Below are 16494 nucleotides of genomic sequence, written 5' to 3'. Positions count from 1 at the left end.
TGTCACTAAATGAAACGAACGCCACATGCTGGGATTGTTCCCAAAGTTCTCGAACATTTTAGATTCTCACGACGGCGTGTAATCTGGTAGAAACTTGCCGATGTTTCGGAAAGGCTTCCTGCCTCCATCATCAGGGCGAACATGATATTGTAAGACCGTCATTCCCTCTGCATTTAGCTACATTGGGATACATAAGTAATTCATATAAAATTTTGGTGTGAAAACACGATTACTTGGAAGATGGCTCTTAACCAGACCGCGAAATATCGTTCGTAACTGTGTTTCGTCGTGTTTTCATCAGAGTAACAACGGGAGACGATGTCTGCCTCTCATTGGTTCGTTTCGATGTGTCGAGAGAGATGAACGGAAATTACATTTTCGTGTATCGATGTCGATTTACCTTTTGACTTTCTAAAGTAATTTTATGGGAGTTTCACACGTGGAATATCAACGTAGGATTTTACAGCCCAATTACCAGATAACTTGTTTGCTGTCAGAACGTGGTTTGTGGTCCATTTACTTCGTTGTGGAGACCGTGGAGGGGACTTTCGTGTGCAAGTGAGACGCCAGCCTGTAGTGGGTGAAAACGAAACTTGTTACAAGGATTTTATTCATCAACACAATTTATCTAACAAACAAAGACGGTGCGTTGTCACGTTCCGACGTTTTCGCACTTATCCAACGGCATCAAAATCTTGGTCGATCCTTCATTTAACGACACGTTTTAACTGTGGGAGAGAATTAGCAAGATATGTAGGAGGGAGGATAATATTAAAATGGATCTTATAGAAATAGGATGATGTGGTATGGACTGGATTCATCTGGCTCGGGACATGGACCAGTGGCGGGCTCTTGTGGACACGGTAATGAACTTTCGGGTTTCATAGAATGTAGAGAATTTTTTTAGTGGCTTGGCGACTACTAGGTTCTGAGGAAGGGCTCGACTCTGCGAGCAAAGTAAGTTCTAACTCTGTGGGCTTTGTGGCGTCACAGAATAATTTTTGTGTTTTCAAGCAGTGGGATTAGAGCGTTCTACGTCAGTCTGGTCAGACCTTCTCTTTTTAGGTCTTCCTATAATTCTGTCTCCCGTTGGTTTATATTGTGGAATTACCCTTTGTACCACTGTCTTTTTTGTGGTTTCTCGTTAGCATTAGATATTCTTGGTTCCTGTATGCGTAACCTTACGAAAGCTCTGTTTATAATTTTTTATATTAGAATCTTTATCATTGTGTTATCAATTTAATAGTTTTCGACTTTTTTGGGCTAGCTCTTAATTATCTATTTTTCATCAGGCCTTAGGCAAGCGATGTCTTCCTTAGACGTGCCATTAGCTAGAAAAAAAAAGCTTCTATTCCATTCCTGAGCCGAACGATGTTAGGAAGATCGTAGGTAACCATAGCAACGTAATTACGTCAAAGTTAAATTATTCTGGCGAAATGAAAGGTTTCATCTGTGCCTCTGCTGACACTAGGGTCGGATCGTGATTGTCCGTGACCCCATAAAGTTGCTCAAAATGCCCAGCGGTCCACGAATTATATTCTGTTTGCATCACTTGTTGCAGGATGTTAAGGGGAAACTCATTAGTGAGATATCAGCGCTGTGAGCTTACTGTGCAAATGGCAGAGAACTAAGACATAGGACAAGGCTATGCTTGCCTTTGTTTAATGAGTAATGAAATGCCCTCTAAATTTTGTTAGTAGTCGTGTTTCCTTGTAATATTTCACGGCACGCAAATCACGTTTTTTAACTTTAATGAATGGAAATTGTTAATGGGACAGGATTTTTTCCGTCTTGAGTGTTTCGGGTTTTCCCCTGTCAGTATCATTCAACCGCTGTTCGATATTCACTCATGTATCATCTGGGGCTTGGACGTTGGGCCCGTCAGTGACGGCTTCTTCACCGATATACATGGTTTTAGTGCATCGAAACATTAAAATAAACATCTCTTGCAACTTCCGTCCTAAAAGATACTATGGGAGATGTTCGTTTCGGGATGGCTGATGATGGGAGACGTACGTTGTGGGTATTGGCAGCCAATTGGGGAACTTCTGGTCGTGTTTATTGTAGGAAACATATGATTCAAGACTGGACGTACGAAGTTATTACCGAAGAAGTAAATGTTCGTGAAATGTGTGGAGTTTTTCTTCGATATTTATTTAAATCTGAACCTTGTCTGCAGATGATAAATTAGCATTTAAATTAAAAAAAAATAATAACGCGTTGTGCTGTTGCATTGTGAGTGTGACTGAATGTTGCGTTTAAGTGAATTATAAATAATTATTGGATAATAGTGCGGTGATGTACGCCCAGTTCTTCTGTCGATGAAGTTCTTGTATTTTGTAATTGTCGACTACTTCCGGCCGTAGGAGTACTGTTGTTCTTCGTATGGCTGTAGGACTGATTCTTCCGGCTTCGGTTTCGGCGCGTACGGGTTCTTCAGCGGGTCCAGATTCAAGCTGTAAGACAAAATACTATAATAGGACGCGAAGTAACGATATCCGGTCTCCTGGCCTAGATTTGAACCCCAGACCTCGGGAGAAGTGTAGAGTAAAAGCAGATGAGAATAGTAAAGCAAAGAAGGAGACATAAAGAAAGGTTTTCAGGGAGGAAAGGTGGAGAGGGGAACAGAAGAACAGACGACAAGAATGAGGCATGACAAAGCGGGAGAAGAGAGTGACCCCTTTACCTGTAGTGCGTCTGTGCCTCGGCGCAGTTCACGTTGTACCACCAGTCGCACGTGAACTCCTGCTGGTTGAACAGCGTTCCGTTGGAACAGAGGAACGTTGCCCCTTGGTGTCCCTCTCGCCCGTCGTGACAGACGTGGTAAGCCTGCGCACAGCGACGCACGACACTTTTTAATATCATCCTCAAGTACTTTCTACGAACTCCTTTGTCTCAGTTCGTGTCTCCCACTAAAAATAGACTATCCGTTCCTTCGAAACGTTCCTAACACGTCTACACGGTGGCAGAAGCCAGATGATCACAATCCACGTTTTGTTTCATCGTTTTATGAATTGAACTCTTTACCAAAGATGTTACTTTGGCAGTCAAATCAAGAGGCTGGGGGGAAATGGATCGCAAAGAACCTGTAGTGAGATAAGAAATACGTACAGAATTTTAGACGGAATACTTGGACAAATTCGACTGTCTGTAACCTCATCAGCTGTTGTAAAATCCTGTGGTAATAGAATTACCACCAACCAAAGACATATACAGGCTGTCCAAAAAGATGTTTCTACACATTCAGTGAATTAAATAAATACTTTTAATAAACTAAATCATTACATACGTCAGTATTGGCACTTGGTGAGTTAGCTGTTCTAGTGAAGTTCAAAATGGCCACAGTTGACAAAGCTAATATTCCGAATTATAATGTGTATACATGTTTTTGTGACATTCTGTATTTTGACGGACGTTTTTGTACTAGCCGAGACACTGAATAATCTTTTTCGTGTTGCGAAACTCAACCGTGACGTAGAAACTGCAATGCTGCTAGCATTTGTTAGGTAACCGGTCGCCGTCAAGGCGTGGCTGCCTTCAGTTGCCGATATCGGACTTGGGTTCCTTGCTGATTACTCTCGAATGTGGGACAGATGGTTGCGGCGAACCTGCTATGCTACGACTCGGATTATTCTGTGAAGTCTTTTTTTTATAACCGCGTTGTGAAATTAAACCTCCACCAGTTATTAAAACTATTTTGGTGTAAAGTTCCAAGATTCTCAGAACAAATGCGTTCAGCTTAAACGTCTCGATAAGAGACTGTTACATCTAGAGTGGAGGAAACGCAGGTTCCAGAAAGTACTTGCAGTTACAATGTACGTGGTTAGATTAGTAATTTTTATGACAACGACGAGCAAATAATACGTTTGAGGCGACTTTAAATCCATTAACGGAAGAACTGTTAGAAATCGAGACGTTTATCCGCGAGGACGTTAAATGTGACTGGAATCTCGCTTTGACTTAATGACGATAAGAAATTATATTTAAGTTTATATAATTTTATACACCTGAAGATAGTTCTTTTAGAACTGAAACATGTCGTGTAAAAAGTGATGATCTAATGTAAATCGAACGTTTCGATAGAGAACATCATTTAATATATTTTAAATATTTAAATGTTAATTATGGTAATATTTTAATATTTAATAGGAATTTTATTGTGATTAGACTGACAAGATTTAAACAAATAAACAAATATTAATGACGATAATAATATACACACGCCCCAAATCTATTTTTTTTCTATCTGTAAAATTATTCTGCATTGATGCTAACTGATTTCTTCTCGTTACTTAAGTAAGTACGAATGAGATGCTTAAATCTGATTACTCACTTGACATCCGGTCTCTACATTGGCGTATATGCCGGGCACGGCTGGTACATTGCCACAGTGGAAGTTGGTCGCTGGCACAGAATGGAAAATTGGGTAATCGACCCCCGCCCTGCCAGGCACCTTGCTCAGATCCTGACCTTTTCTCTCCTGGTCGCGTGGTCTTTGGACCGCCAGAGACACGTGGCCTCCGTATATCACCTGACGCTTCTGCAATCAGCATCACTGCGTTACTGGGCTTATAACAAAAGTACACTTTTAATCGTTTCCTCGTATTTCTCTTTTAATTTTTTTTAATATGTGCTGGTGTTAGGCCAGTAATATTTGGCTAGGAATTATCCTGTTATCTGTCCAAGATAGCTGTTTCAGATATGCCTGCTGCCCCCATCGTCAGGATTATGATAGAGACAGTAATCATCACTGTAAGACCCCCACACGACGCCTTGAGAACCTGAATTCTTACTTCGTGAAATTTTTGGTGTTGATGTGTTAACAGATGCGACAATTTAAGCTCATTTTTCAAATCAACCAATAATTGATTAAACTGTTTTTTAACGCGTCTTAATTTTTAGAGTTATCTTTAATCAACCAACAGTTAGCAAGACGATTTTTGATATGTTTTAAACTTTGACATTTAGGAATCGAACAAAGCAGATTCAGATTTTTTAACTTAACTTAACTTACTCTTATAAAAGAGTGTTTGAGATTTTAATGACCGTGACAGTTCTTGATTTGGACACTGCGTAGTCGTTAGACGACTACGAACTTAGAAGTCACTTCTGTAAGACTTGGCGATGTCTCGGCCCCCCAAAAAAGCAAGAGTCCGAGGCACATGCTTTTGTGTGTACGATTCTGAAATGCAATTTGTTTACCTCGATAGTTGCTCTGCTATCACAGCAGCAGACGAAGGACGCTAATATGAAGATGACGCTGGAAGGGCCCAGTTTCTTGTCGGAGCAGAACATGTCTTTCGTTATTCTTAGTAGAAGGCGCACTGTTGAATGTTACGCGGCGTATGTTATGGAACATTCGAAACCTCTGATACACGCACACAGAATGTCGTGAAAGACTTAAATTTTGCTTAGTTGTCGACTGACTTTCTCCACAGATTTGCTTTGAATACAGCTATGACAGAATTTATGACACGTGTAATTTTCGATGTAAGTTCGTGTCCCGTTTACATTGACACATAATGCGGTGAATTTTAAAGCCGTAATATATTAACACTAATTACATTTTATTTTGTTCTGAAAGATGTCTCTGTAGTTAAAGGGGCCGATTATTGTGTTCAGTGGGGGTACAGATTTACAACACTGTACATATGTATGACCTCATTCGAAGTTGAGTTTCATTTATCCTCAGGGTAATTCATAACAGGCCCTCCCTCCTTTACACTTTTAATTCCAGTACACTCTCACTCCATCCGGACCATTGGGACCACGTGACATGTAATTCGAGCAGAGGTGCCCGCCTATAAATCAGAAATTATCTAAGAATTAATTCACTTTACAATTCCATTTGCGAAGTTGACGCAAATGTTACCTCAAAGAATGCAACTCGTCTCCATTAACAAATACCAATCTGTTGACGTTTCGAAGCACAGTTAATTCTTGTTCTAGGAAGTATAAGCTTCTGAAAGAGCATTCTGCTGTGTAGTTAGTAAGCCAGTTGACTCTGTAAGAAACCTAGTATCTGTGCGAGTCATTATGTATTTCGGTTACAATTCAGTTTTATCATGAACGAAAAATCAATTTAAATAAGGGATACAAATTGTAAAGTACTCCAAAGTCTTGGGCACAGCTTCTGAGCTGTTGGTGAGAGTCATCTGTACAAATGATCGTCTCATTTTCAGCTGTGTGGTTGGTATTTTTTTTTTGTATTTTACATTGAATTATCGTAAATAAAATAAAATAAATAAAATAAGCACTCTTAATTCTTTATGTGTGCCACGGTGGTCTAGCGGTTAGACCGCTGGCCTTGTAATCCTGGGGTCTCGGGTTCGATTCCCGGCGGTGCCCGAATTTATAACTTGTGTTGGGCAAGGCCGTGGTCTAGGCATCACGGAGTTTTCCTCCGGGGGCTTCCCCGGTTTCCCCGTGGCATCCCATTCACACACAGAAGAAGGCAATGGCAAACCACTTCTGGATCATCTGCCAAGAACGTATATGAACAGGTCCCAGTCCGAGAGAAGGATGGAAGGATCCTGTTCATATGGACCTGTCGTCAGACAGAACACTAATAATAATAATAATAATAATTCTTTATGTATACATTAGCTATGGAGAAAGCCAGGGGGGAATGTGCGCAGATTGTGATATTGCCTGTGAACACCTGCCATCTTCTGCCGTTGATCTGAAGCTTTTTCGTTGTGTATTTCTGTGTCGGTAACTCTGTTGGTCAAATTAAACCCCGCGAGATCTGACTGACCGACTTTCTTTTTCGATAATTTACTTGCTAAGTGACTCGCCGAAAAATTTACTGAACACATTATCGCCGCGTTTGAAGACATAAATTACAGAAGAACGCGCAATACCTTCGGTATGTCTGTCTGTCCGCGCGTAACGACTGGAGACATGGACGAATTTTCACGATATTTCGTATAAGAGATATTTATTAAACGTATCTACACACTCAAGTTTTGGCCAAAAATCTGACAACTTTTAGAAGCGTCTTACATCTATACTCATGGAAGTGACATTTGAGGATCCCCGGCTCTCCAAGTGGGGAATCCCCGCGTCATTTTCAGAGGTCAGGTATGAAATAATGACGAACGCGTCAAAATTGCTACGCCGTGCGTACAGTTCTTAACTTGTTTAACGTCTCGTGCCTCTGCGCGACCGATGTTAAAGTAATTGTAGTTCAGTTTGTTGGGTTATACACAAAAAAAAATAGACGACTACTTTTGGGTTCGGGTCGCCCAGAAATCCGTGCGGTGGCTTCAGTCTTTCCGACCTCCGGGACGAAGAGGCACGATCGAAGGTTTTTCCGGTGCCGCGTGCATGATGACCATCTGCTGTCGGGAAGCGTTCCTTTCCCGTCGAGTTCTGCCCCGAGAACGTCTGTCCGAGACGGAGAACCTCCCTCGCTCGAGGAAAAGAATCACGACGGACATGACAGTGCTCGCCGACAGCAGGGCCAGAAGTGGAGCGACTGCCTTCAGGTCCACCCCGACGGTGGTACTCTTCGTCATGTCTTGTCCCAGGTATGGCCAGCTGTCGGTGCGTAGCCTGTAAATCACTCCCCCATCACGCAGCATCCGCAGTCTGAAGCAGAGAATCACAAGTACTAGAGAAAAACCCGTAATGAATAGCTCCACACCAAACTGGATGATGTAGAACGTGGTTGTGAGGGCGGGAACTGGATTCAAGTTGAGGTTTTCACGGAGGGGATATGAAGATGGATGTCTTCGGGCTTAGGCGTTGATGATGGAGGCATCAGAGACCTCTGAGACGTCGGTAAACTTATGCCAGACTTCACGTTGCTACGACCCAGACGACAGGTGTCTTTAAACGATATATTTCGCACGTAGTAGGAAAAGCCTTTCGTTTTAAAGGACAGTCTTTGCGCATTGAACTCACCTGTAGCTCCAGAAGTCCGTGTAGGGACTCCTCGGTGAAAACGCCATAGCGAGGCTGATGGGGTATGTGCTGTAAGCCAGCGGTACGATGGTGCAGTTCATCTGGTTCAGCAGTGGCATGACGCTTTCTGGTATGGACATGAAGGCGTATCTGATGTTACAGATTCGCTTTAACCCTTGGAGCACAGTCCGTGGGAAGTTATCCTGGTCGGGTAACATCAGTTTCGAATACACCTCATGGAAAATGTCTTTATCCGTTGGGTCCTGGATAAAAACGGGAAACTTTATAGTAGCGCGTGTTTTACTGGTTTCCTATGTTCTTTTACCCTCTGTTTATTCTTGTAACTAAGTGTTCGTAACTATTCTATGATTCAATTAACAAGGTGCGCGTTGTTGGTTGCGCAGTACCAAAAATTGTCACTTAACATGACTCAAATCTTATTATTGCTGGTGTTCACTTTCTCTGACGGCTTTCACAGCTTTTTTTAAAGTATGTTATTTCATGTAGTTTTTTTTTGTAAAGTTCTTTTATAAGGGATTTGGATCCAAACTCCAAATTTTGCACGGGAACGCTTTGACTAATTCGTGAGGTGTGAGACATCCAACTTCAAGGCGTTACAACATCGAAAATTATTTCCCCTCCTATTTGTTTTAATTATGTAGTTGAGTCAAAACAAAGCTCCAACTTACCGAGACAGTGTAATATATTTCAGACATGTTTACGACACCGAGTTTGTAAGTCTTATCTCTGAGGATCCCTTCCAAGTCTTGGAAAGGCAGATTTGATCGGTAGACTGTGAGGGATGATATTAGGGCCGCAGAGTATGCAGCCAGCAGTACAAGGGCTGTAAGGTACGCCGTGATGTAGACAAGCCTGCAGGACGTCGAGCGCGGGGTGAGGTCATGACCTGAAATATTCGTTCACTACGGCTTGAGGGTGTAAATAATACATATTGTAATAAATACATTTTGTTGTCTGGTGGGCAGATGGGTTGATGGTCATATGGAATGTTGAGGTGATGGGCGGTTTCTTTGGGTTGATGGACAGAGATTGAATGATGAAAGAAGTAGATTGACATGAAACAAGGGAACTAGCTAACCTTGTTGACAGAAGGCGCCGAAAATGTACAGTATCGAATCGTAAAACGTGTACAGTTCTGGACCTCCTGACTCTTCATTACCGACCCAGCGTCCGATGCTGTAGAACGTGGACAGGTAGAAGGCAATGAACAGGATCGTTGCTAGCAGAACAAGCCAGAGACGCGGGCTGAAGGGCATGAGGAAGGCGTCCCATTCTGCGTCCCTGCCGGCCGGTTTCATGATGAAAACTCTGTAACTATTTCATTAATTGCGTGTACTGTGTGCTGCTGTTCTGAGCTCACGTGTCGCGGTCTGATTGGCTTACAGTGTAAAAGACTCGCCTGTATGGTCGATATATGAGGTATGAAGGATTAAAAATCACCTGGCACTGTAGTGCCATCTCTTAGTGGCCTATCTGAAGTATTTGCGATACAAATCCGGCGTCTAAGCATCGACCGCGTCGCGTGATGGAGTACGTAGCGGTCCCTACGTGTTACGCTCATGCAGTTCATTGGCAGAGAAAGATTTGTGGACGGGGAGGAGCGTGAAGCTGAGGGACTCACGTGGTGTAAAGCAGAGGCATGGAGAATCTGACTGGCAGTGTCGGATATGAGCTGGTAGAGAACGCACCGAGCGCCACGTCAACCTGACCACACTGTAGGACGCCGATCATACCACTGCAGTCGCCCTTCTGCGTCGGCTTGCCCTTTGTCAGGTCTCCTGTGATCGTGTAGTTTGTTCTGGGTGGACAAAGAATCGTTTGGAATGTAAATTATTTTACGTGGGTGAGAAACATAGGCTAACACTCTTGACAGAAGACTATTGTTTGTGTCTGACATTTTATATCTTAAGAACATTTTAATATTATCTTTCCATATTCCCGATTGAAATTCTGCGTGCGTTTTCTTTTTCACCATACATGTTCCGCTCGTCTCGTCGCCCTGATTATATAAAATAAATTTCACTTAAGTGAACTCTCACCTGAAATTCATGTTTTGCTCGAGGATTTTCCACACTCTACCGAAGAAACCGACTATCTCTGTCTGGTTCTGCAGAATAGTGACGATTGGGGGATCCTGCAATGAAAGGCTGACGTCATTTGCACTATCGTAACATAGCAAACTATTTGTTTTTTCTCCTACCATGCGATGATAGAATCTTTAATGTTTAATGAATTAATTAATTCTGAGATGGAATTAATAAAATTACAGAGCTAGAGAAGAAAATACGAGGTTCTTACACTTTTTATTTAAATTATAGATGCTACATAAACCAAGTTGGTGATCTTATAAATGTCACAAATCTAACATTGAACTACTCTATTAAATATTATTAAGACTGTTGAAAGTTACGGAACTGTTCTTGAAAATTTGTCCCTAAGATGAACCGGAAAGGATGACCACCAAGTAAAAGACACGTGGGAAGACGTTAGAAAAGATGGAACAGGCCGAATTATCCAATCCGTGACGACGTTACTGAAGACGAATTTACGAGCGGTTTATTTCGCTTACGTTCGCAGTGATGGCGTTTATTACGGTCCCCTGGAGGTCCCCGCGTCGCCTGTAGATGCTCTCCTGAACGCTGACCAGTCCAGACAGGGGTGTCCACCTTCCGAAGTAAATGTTGTTCAGGGGTCTGCCTTCCGCCACGCGGTACACCTCGTACAGAGTCACGCTTGACGTGGTGACACGGGCCACCAGAAACTCACAGTTGAACGGGACGTTCATGTCGGCAAAGAAGCTGCCGATATTACCCTCAGTCAAGAACAGCAGCCATTTTGATTCCGCTAGGTTGTGTCTGTTGGAGAACTGTGGATGAACACACGCGAAAATTCGGCTATTTTAACTTCGAAATCACAGTGGTAACTATATATACCGCATGGTTTGAGACTCGGTAAATCTGGATTTTCCCCCGTAAGATGGTAAAGTTGCGTCATATTGTGATATAATAAGTATATATTAAATCTTCTTATTAAATATTAAAATATTACAATAATTAACATTTAAAATATTTAAAATATTAAATGATGTTCTTTATCGAAATATTCGATTTACATTAGACCATCATTTTTCATGTTTCACGACATGTTTCAGTTCCTAAAATAACCATCCTCAGGTGTATATAATTATATAAAGCTTCAAAACGATAAATAATTCAAATACAATTTTCATACATTATGCTAGCGTGCATTTTTATTAGATTTTTATCAAAATAAACAGCATTAATCATTTGATCGTTGTCATGGAGATAACGTGTTTTCTTTCAGGTACAGACTGAGTTTTTAATTATTTTTATTTAGACGGCTGACTGGTATGAATAATAGGTATAAATATGTGAATTTTTAGGAGAGATTTCGATCAGAATTTCTTGTAAAATTGGGTTTTAAATTGAACTGCTTCATAAAAAGTCCAAACGAATGTAGACCACTCATACGAGATTTAATCAAAATCCGCTAAGCAGCTCGAGGTGTAAAATATGACTTTTAAAGACTTAATTGCACGTAATAGTAACACCCGCCATACCTCTGTCAGAGTTAACTTGACATCTGGTTCGCTGGACACGACGACGTTTAAAGGGACGTTGCGGGAGCACTGCAGCGAGCTGTTGTCGGGCCGGAGTCGCCTCGCGGCCACTTGTGTGGCTTCCTCGGAGAGACGCTTTCTTAGCAGAAACTGCACGAGTCGCTCCTGAGAAGCTGTGGGAAAAAAGATAAAGAGGGAAATGCATAATTAGTTGATCTGGAAGCAGATGTATGTGTGACCTGAGGAGATTACGTTGTTTCAATGGCTGGAACGCCGTAGTAGAAACCTGTACTCATCGGGATGTAATTTCCTGATACGTTCTTTGGTGACTTATCTCTTATTAACCTAATGTCCTTGGCTGAAAGTTAATAAGTGTAATAGATGCAGAGTTAGATGATCGCTAAACAGACTTCGTGGAACAGATTCCTCATTTAGAACAGAATCGTACATTTATTAGGTCAAATTACTCACATTTTATGGAACTCGAAAGTTCATTCTTGTGAAGATGGATGTTTTATGCATTGTAGCGCCGCGTAGTGTAGTAAACTTGTACCAAATTACACAGGAAGAGACATCTTTATATCCTCTGTGAGAGTCAGAAAACTTTCTCATTCTTAATGATTCACAACAAAGCAAATCAGGCTGTAAAAATTATTAGTTTATATTTCATCACATCTGATATTTTGAAAAGTAGATGTGACTAGAATAGTGTTTGAACCGTTTAACAATAATAGTTTTTAACTGCGTTATAAACCTTAACTTGAACCATTTTTTATCTTTCCCATTGTTTTAAACTAATGCATTTTGTGTCTTACGGACGGATTTCTTAATGTATAAAAAGAGATTGTTCTTTTGTTTGAAGTTAGACAACTCTTCAACGTCACAACGACACGAAACAACAGCATACATAAATAACCACATATATATCAAGATTGACAATTGAAGGTCGCTGGAATCGGCGCCAAATTGTTATTGTGACAGGCATGAAATGGCAGCTGGCCACGCCATCATGTTACATATCATTAAACCCTCTCTGATCGATCGATTTTGCATTAACCGTTGAACAACGGAAAGTTGGTAAACCTGTCAAATCGTTTCTCCAAATCTCGAACGCCTAAACATCGTCTTGTAAATCGATTCGAGGAGTTGGTGAGAAAGAAACACTTCAATTATAATTTACCCCCCTAGTACGACAGTAGCGTGAAATTTGTATGTGCGTATTTGCATCTAAAGTAGCAATGCGATGATGGTGGGTGGGAAATTGGAGATAAATACAGGGTGATCACAAAGTAACTTCTCAACTTTCAGGGAATGTGTAATGTAATTTAACGCGGAGAAACCACTTGTAAAGCGGTAACTCTGTAGGCCAGGAAATAGATGGGGGGGGGGGAAAGCCTTTAAGATGGTGCTGGTCCATTATCGTGTGGCTTTAGGACTTTAATAATTTCTGGCTTCTTGTAACCTACAGTTTCTGCTGTAAGAGATTTATTTCGTTAATTAGTTACTTGATATTTTGATTAGTTGCCTGTGTTGGTTAATATATATGCTAATTATTTAATACGGTCAGGTACTTAGTTTGAGAGATTACATTATTTCATTATGGCTGCCTGCTGAGCCGTTGTAGACATTCTGTCGATGTCCACTTGTTTCTCACGTGTGACGTAACACATAACGAAGGATGTCTGCGACCTTTTCAGTATTCTCGTCCATAACTTCGTCCTTTATCCTTGGTAGCCACAGATGAAATACCTTTGAACGTATGTATTAAGTGTGAAGTTCGGTGACTGGGGAGGCCAGGCAATGCATTAGTCCACCACGACCATTTCAGTGATTCCGGAAAAATGATCTTTCAGAAATAGTTTTCCTTAAAAGGGCAGAGATCGCTGGGTGTACCTTAATATGCTTACGCCAGAGTAGAGGTAAAGTGCTTACTTAGGTCGGTCTTATCGGCTGTGTGCAGCAGAAAGACGCATCCAGAGTGATACCGCCGTTGAAGGGAGGAAACTACCCTCGCCACCACCCAGTCAGGAACGGCACCCTCTGCTCCAGCTACCAGCAGCGTCAGGGTAGCGAGAATTCTGGCGGCACAGACCATCTCGCTTCTGGAATACAATGTTTAAATTTGTAGGAGTCTGGATTTTTCGCGAAAGACTTAAAAGTGCCGCGAAAAACAGAAAACATTTCTGACCTTCGGGCCGAAAGCAGAGTCTCTGACGTTGTTGTATTTAGTAGCAAGTTTCCTTTGTGTATTAACGCCCTCTACAAGCGTGCAATTTCTTTTTTGATAATCTGTTTTCTTATTTTGATATATTTATTATTGTGTTCTTCTTTTGTGCTAATTGGCTTCTGGCTTCTGATGCAGCACGCTGATAACAAAGAATCGAATTTAATTACTTTTACCTGTGTTAAGAGATTTCGTTACTTAAAAGCCTCGCATTGCCGTGTGATATTTCAACACAATTCAGACCCAATTTATCTAAGATCTATTTTAAATTTATTCGATTAGATTATACGCCGGAAACCGATTGTACCGGAATTTGTTTCTCGGTGTTTTTCACGTGTCCAAAGCCACGTTTTGTTCGCACACGACACATTTCGCCTTTCCTTTCTTCGATCTCTCATACAATATTCCGTTCGATGACACACAACCTCTGAATCCCATTCATCGTCGTAAAATAGCCTGTTACAGAGACGAATTGATGGAACATTTTCGTAATTGACGTTCGAAACGCCTTTATAACATACTTGGCATTTCCATTTCCCATGTAGCTTTTATCTTGATATCTGGCATCGTCAGCGAGCGCTTATTCATCTTTCAGAATCAATAATTACAGCTATAAGATTAATTTGTTATATGCGATTTTGATCATGTGATCAAATGGGGTTTACGCTTATCGCAATCAATTAGAGCATACAGGACGCCATTAACCTGTCTTTCCCCCCGCAATTAATCTTGAACGAGACAATCATTCCATATACAGGGTGATTCAAAATGTTAGCGCCAAACTGAATAAGCGTATAGAAGGACTCAGAGAGAATAACTTTAGAATAGGAATCCATGTCCTCCGAAGTTATCCTGAGTCAGTCGAGGCCATTGAAGGTAGATAAGTCTGATAACAAACCGCTGAAATAATTTGGTTTGTAAGATTGCTAATGTAATCCTTGTACATTAATAAAAAATAAATAAAATTAAGCTAGTGGGAGAATAGCAAAGTACGATTTTGAATCATCCTGTATATAACCGAGACTATGTTAGTGTCTGCCTTTCTGCTCACGTCATAAGCAACTGGACGTTTCTACGACGTGTAATTAAGCAAACTGTCATAAGTTTCCATACATTTTACTTTCTTCCTATCCTCCCTACCTCCCTTTTTGTGTCTCTTCTCAATATCTGTCCGTCGATCCATCTCTTCGTCTACATTCCCCCCACCCCTTTTATGTTTACTGTTCATTCGATCTTCATCTCATTATGAATCCGAAAGCATGTCAAAATAATTGTAAAGCAAATACAATGAAGTTACCATCTTTTGTTAATCTGCATTATGTCTAGTCGGAACATAGCCAGTTTGTTCTATGGACAGGACAAGGCCTCGAACCTCGGCCAGCGGCTTGCTTGTCCTGGGAGGATGTTTTGTGTCCTTGCCACAGGTGAATCTTTGAGATAGTTCGCGGAGGTGTTGTATGCCGACTTCGCTCTGTTCTTTTCAATAATTCTGAAACGTGATTTTAACCCACACAGTTGAGAAAACGTAGTGAAATAAACTGATAAACAAAGGACGTAGAGCGTACTTAGATTCTGCATTTTACAGATTTGTTTGTAATTTGATATTTTGGTCCTGCGTATAATTAAGATTAGGACAAGATTCAAAATGCTAGGTGCAGTTTGGAACACACTGAAGTTCCCCAGACGTCAGTTTCTTACTAGCGTTGATGATTAACTTCATACAAAACCCGGTGAACAGTAGAGATATTACACTGTACAGCGTCATAAAACTTACAATTATAACAACAGAGATATGGCATTGCATGATTTTCCTCTTACACTTCCTTAAATATAAGCTGTATCGGAAAATATTAGAGCAAAAAGTTACAGATCTTAATTAGACCTGTCCATTTGCGTAGTAATTGTTCAACTTCTCTATTTTGGAGAAAACTTTGAAGCTTGAATAGAAATTCGAAGCCATAGGATTCCCCCATGCAAGGCCATGCGTCACAAGCCATGAGGTCGGAATCGACGAACGTAAATTTTACCCATAGATTTCCGTCGAAATCCGGTAAGTTGCCTCTACGTCTCTTTGAAGCGGTTGTCTTGATTTCCTATCCGGGAGTTCCCGGTTTCAATCGGGGCGTGGGGAATAAATTCTAACTTCTGTGGTTAGTCTCTGATAGAAAATTACGTTTTAGTACGTTAAACTTCACACCTCTTTCAACATGTGTTTCACAGTCGCTCAAACATTCGATATTTCACAACTTTAACGGCTGATAAGTGTCGTTTAATAATCAAACAGCTAATTACCGTAATGTGATGATGCAAAACACAAGATATGGACAGCCAGACACGACCTCTCTGTTCACTGAGTGCAAATAATGCGTACAAGGTATGGGATGTTCGTGATTTTAAAGCGAACACAAGAATAACCATGGCTTACGCGCGCAGCGGTGTGTGGCTGGTGGCGGAGACGCTCCTTGCACGTAACTTCGTGGCCGACTGCTGATACTGAGCCTCAAGACGACGGGTAACATCACTCTGCACGCAGGCGCCAGGGGTTTGATTGGAAAAAAGAAATGACGAACGGAATGCGCTCAGATTTCGTGCTCCAGCGAAGGGTTGAGTCTATTTGAGACATCCCCGTCAAGGAATCCTAAGTTTTAGAACGTGCCTTGTTGACCCTGTTGTAGGGACAGAACCATTAACATCTTCTGTGCATTTTGTGCACAGGCTCGTGTTTCGTGTTACGATTGTTTGGACATACGGGTTTGTCGTG

At 41.3% G+C, this 16494-nt stretch overlaps 2 protein-coding genes across 2 annotated transcripts; both read right to left on the bottom strand.

Annotated features, from left to right (window-relative positions):
* Positions 1-2129: 2129 nt before the first annotated feature.
* On the bottom strand, positions 2130-5544 carry LOC110826614 (U-scoloptoxin(01)-Cw1a-like). The gene is made up of 4 exons (XM_022057418.2): positions 5203-5544; positions 4334-4540; positions 2687-2829; positions 2130-2456 (listed from the first exon to the last, which is right to left on the bottom strand). Exons 1-4 carry the CDS (start codon positions 5293-5295, stop codon positions 2351-2353), a joined length of 549 nt encoding a protein of 182 aa, XP_021913110.1. The 5' UTR covers positions 5296-5544; the 3' UTR covers positions 2130-2350.
* A 1199-nt stretch (positions 5545-6743) lies between these two features.
* On the bottom strand, positions 6744-14321 carry LOC110826674 (putative glutamate receptor). The gene is made up of 9 exons (XM_022057539.2): positions 14255-14321; positions 11510-11682; positions 10499-10795; positions 9969-10063; positions 9551-9727; positions 9008-9243; positions 8598-8815; positions 7909-8171; positions 6744-7593 (listed from the first exon to the last, which is right to left on the bottom strand). The coding sequence occupies exons 1-9, from the start codon at positions 14319-14321 to the stop codon at positions 7269-7271; spliced, it is 1851 nt and encodes a 616-aa protein (XP_021913231.2). The 3' UTR covers positions 6744-7268.
* Between the last annotated feature and the right edge of the window lie 2173 nt (positions 14322-16494).

This window comes from Zootermopsis nevadensis, unplaced genomic scaffold (assembly GCF_977971745.1).
Source record: "Zootermopsis nevadensis isolate Lab colony 2312 unplaced genomic scaffold, Znev_1.0 Znev_ptg000028l, whole genome shotgun sequence".
Lineage (NCBI taxonomy): Eukaryota > Metazoa > Arthropoda > Insecta > Blattodea > Termopsidae > Zootermopsis > Zootermopsis nevadensis.
This window is presented reverse-complemented; position numbering and strand designations above follow the sequence as displayed.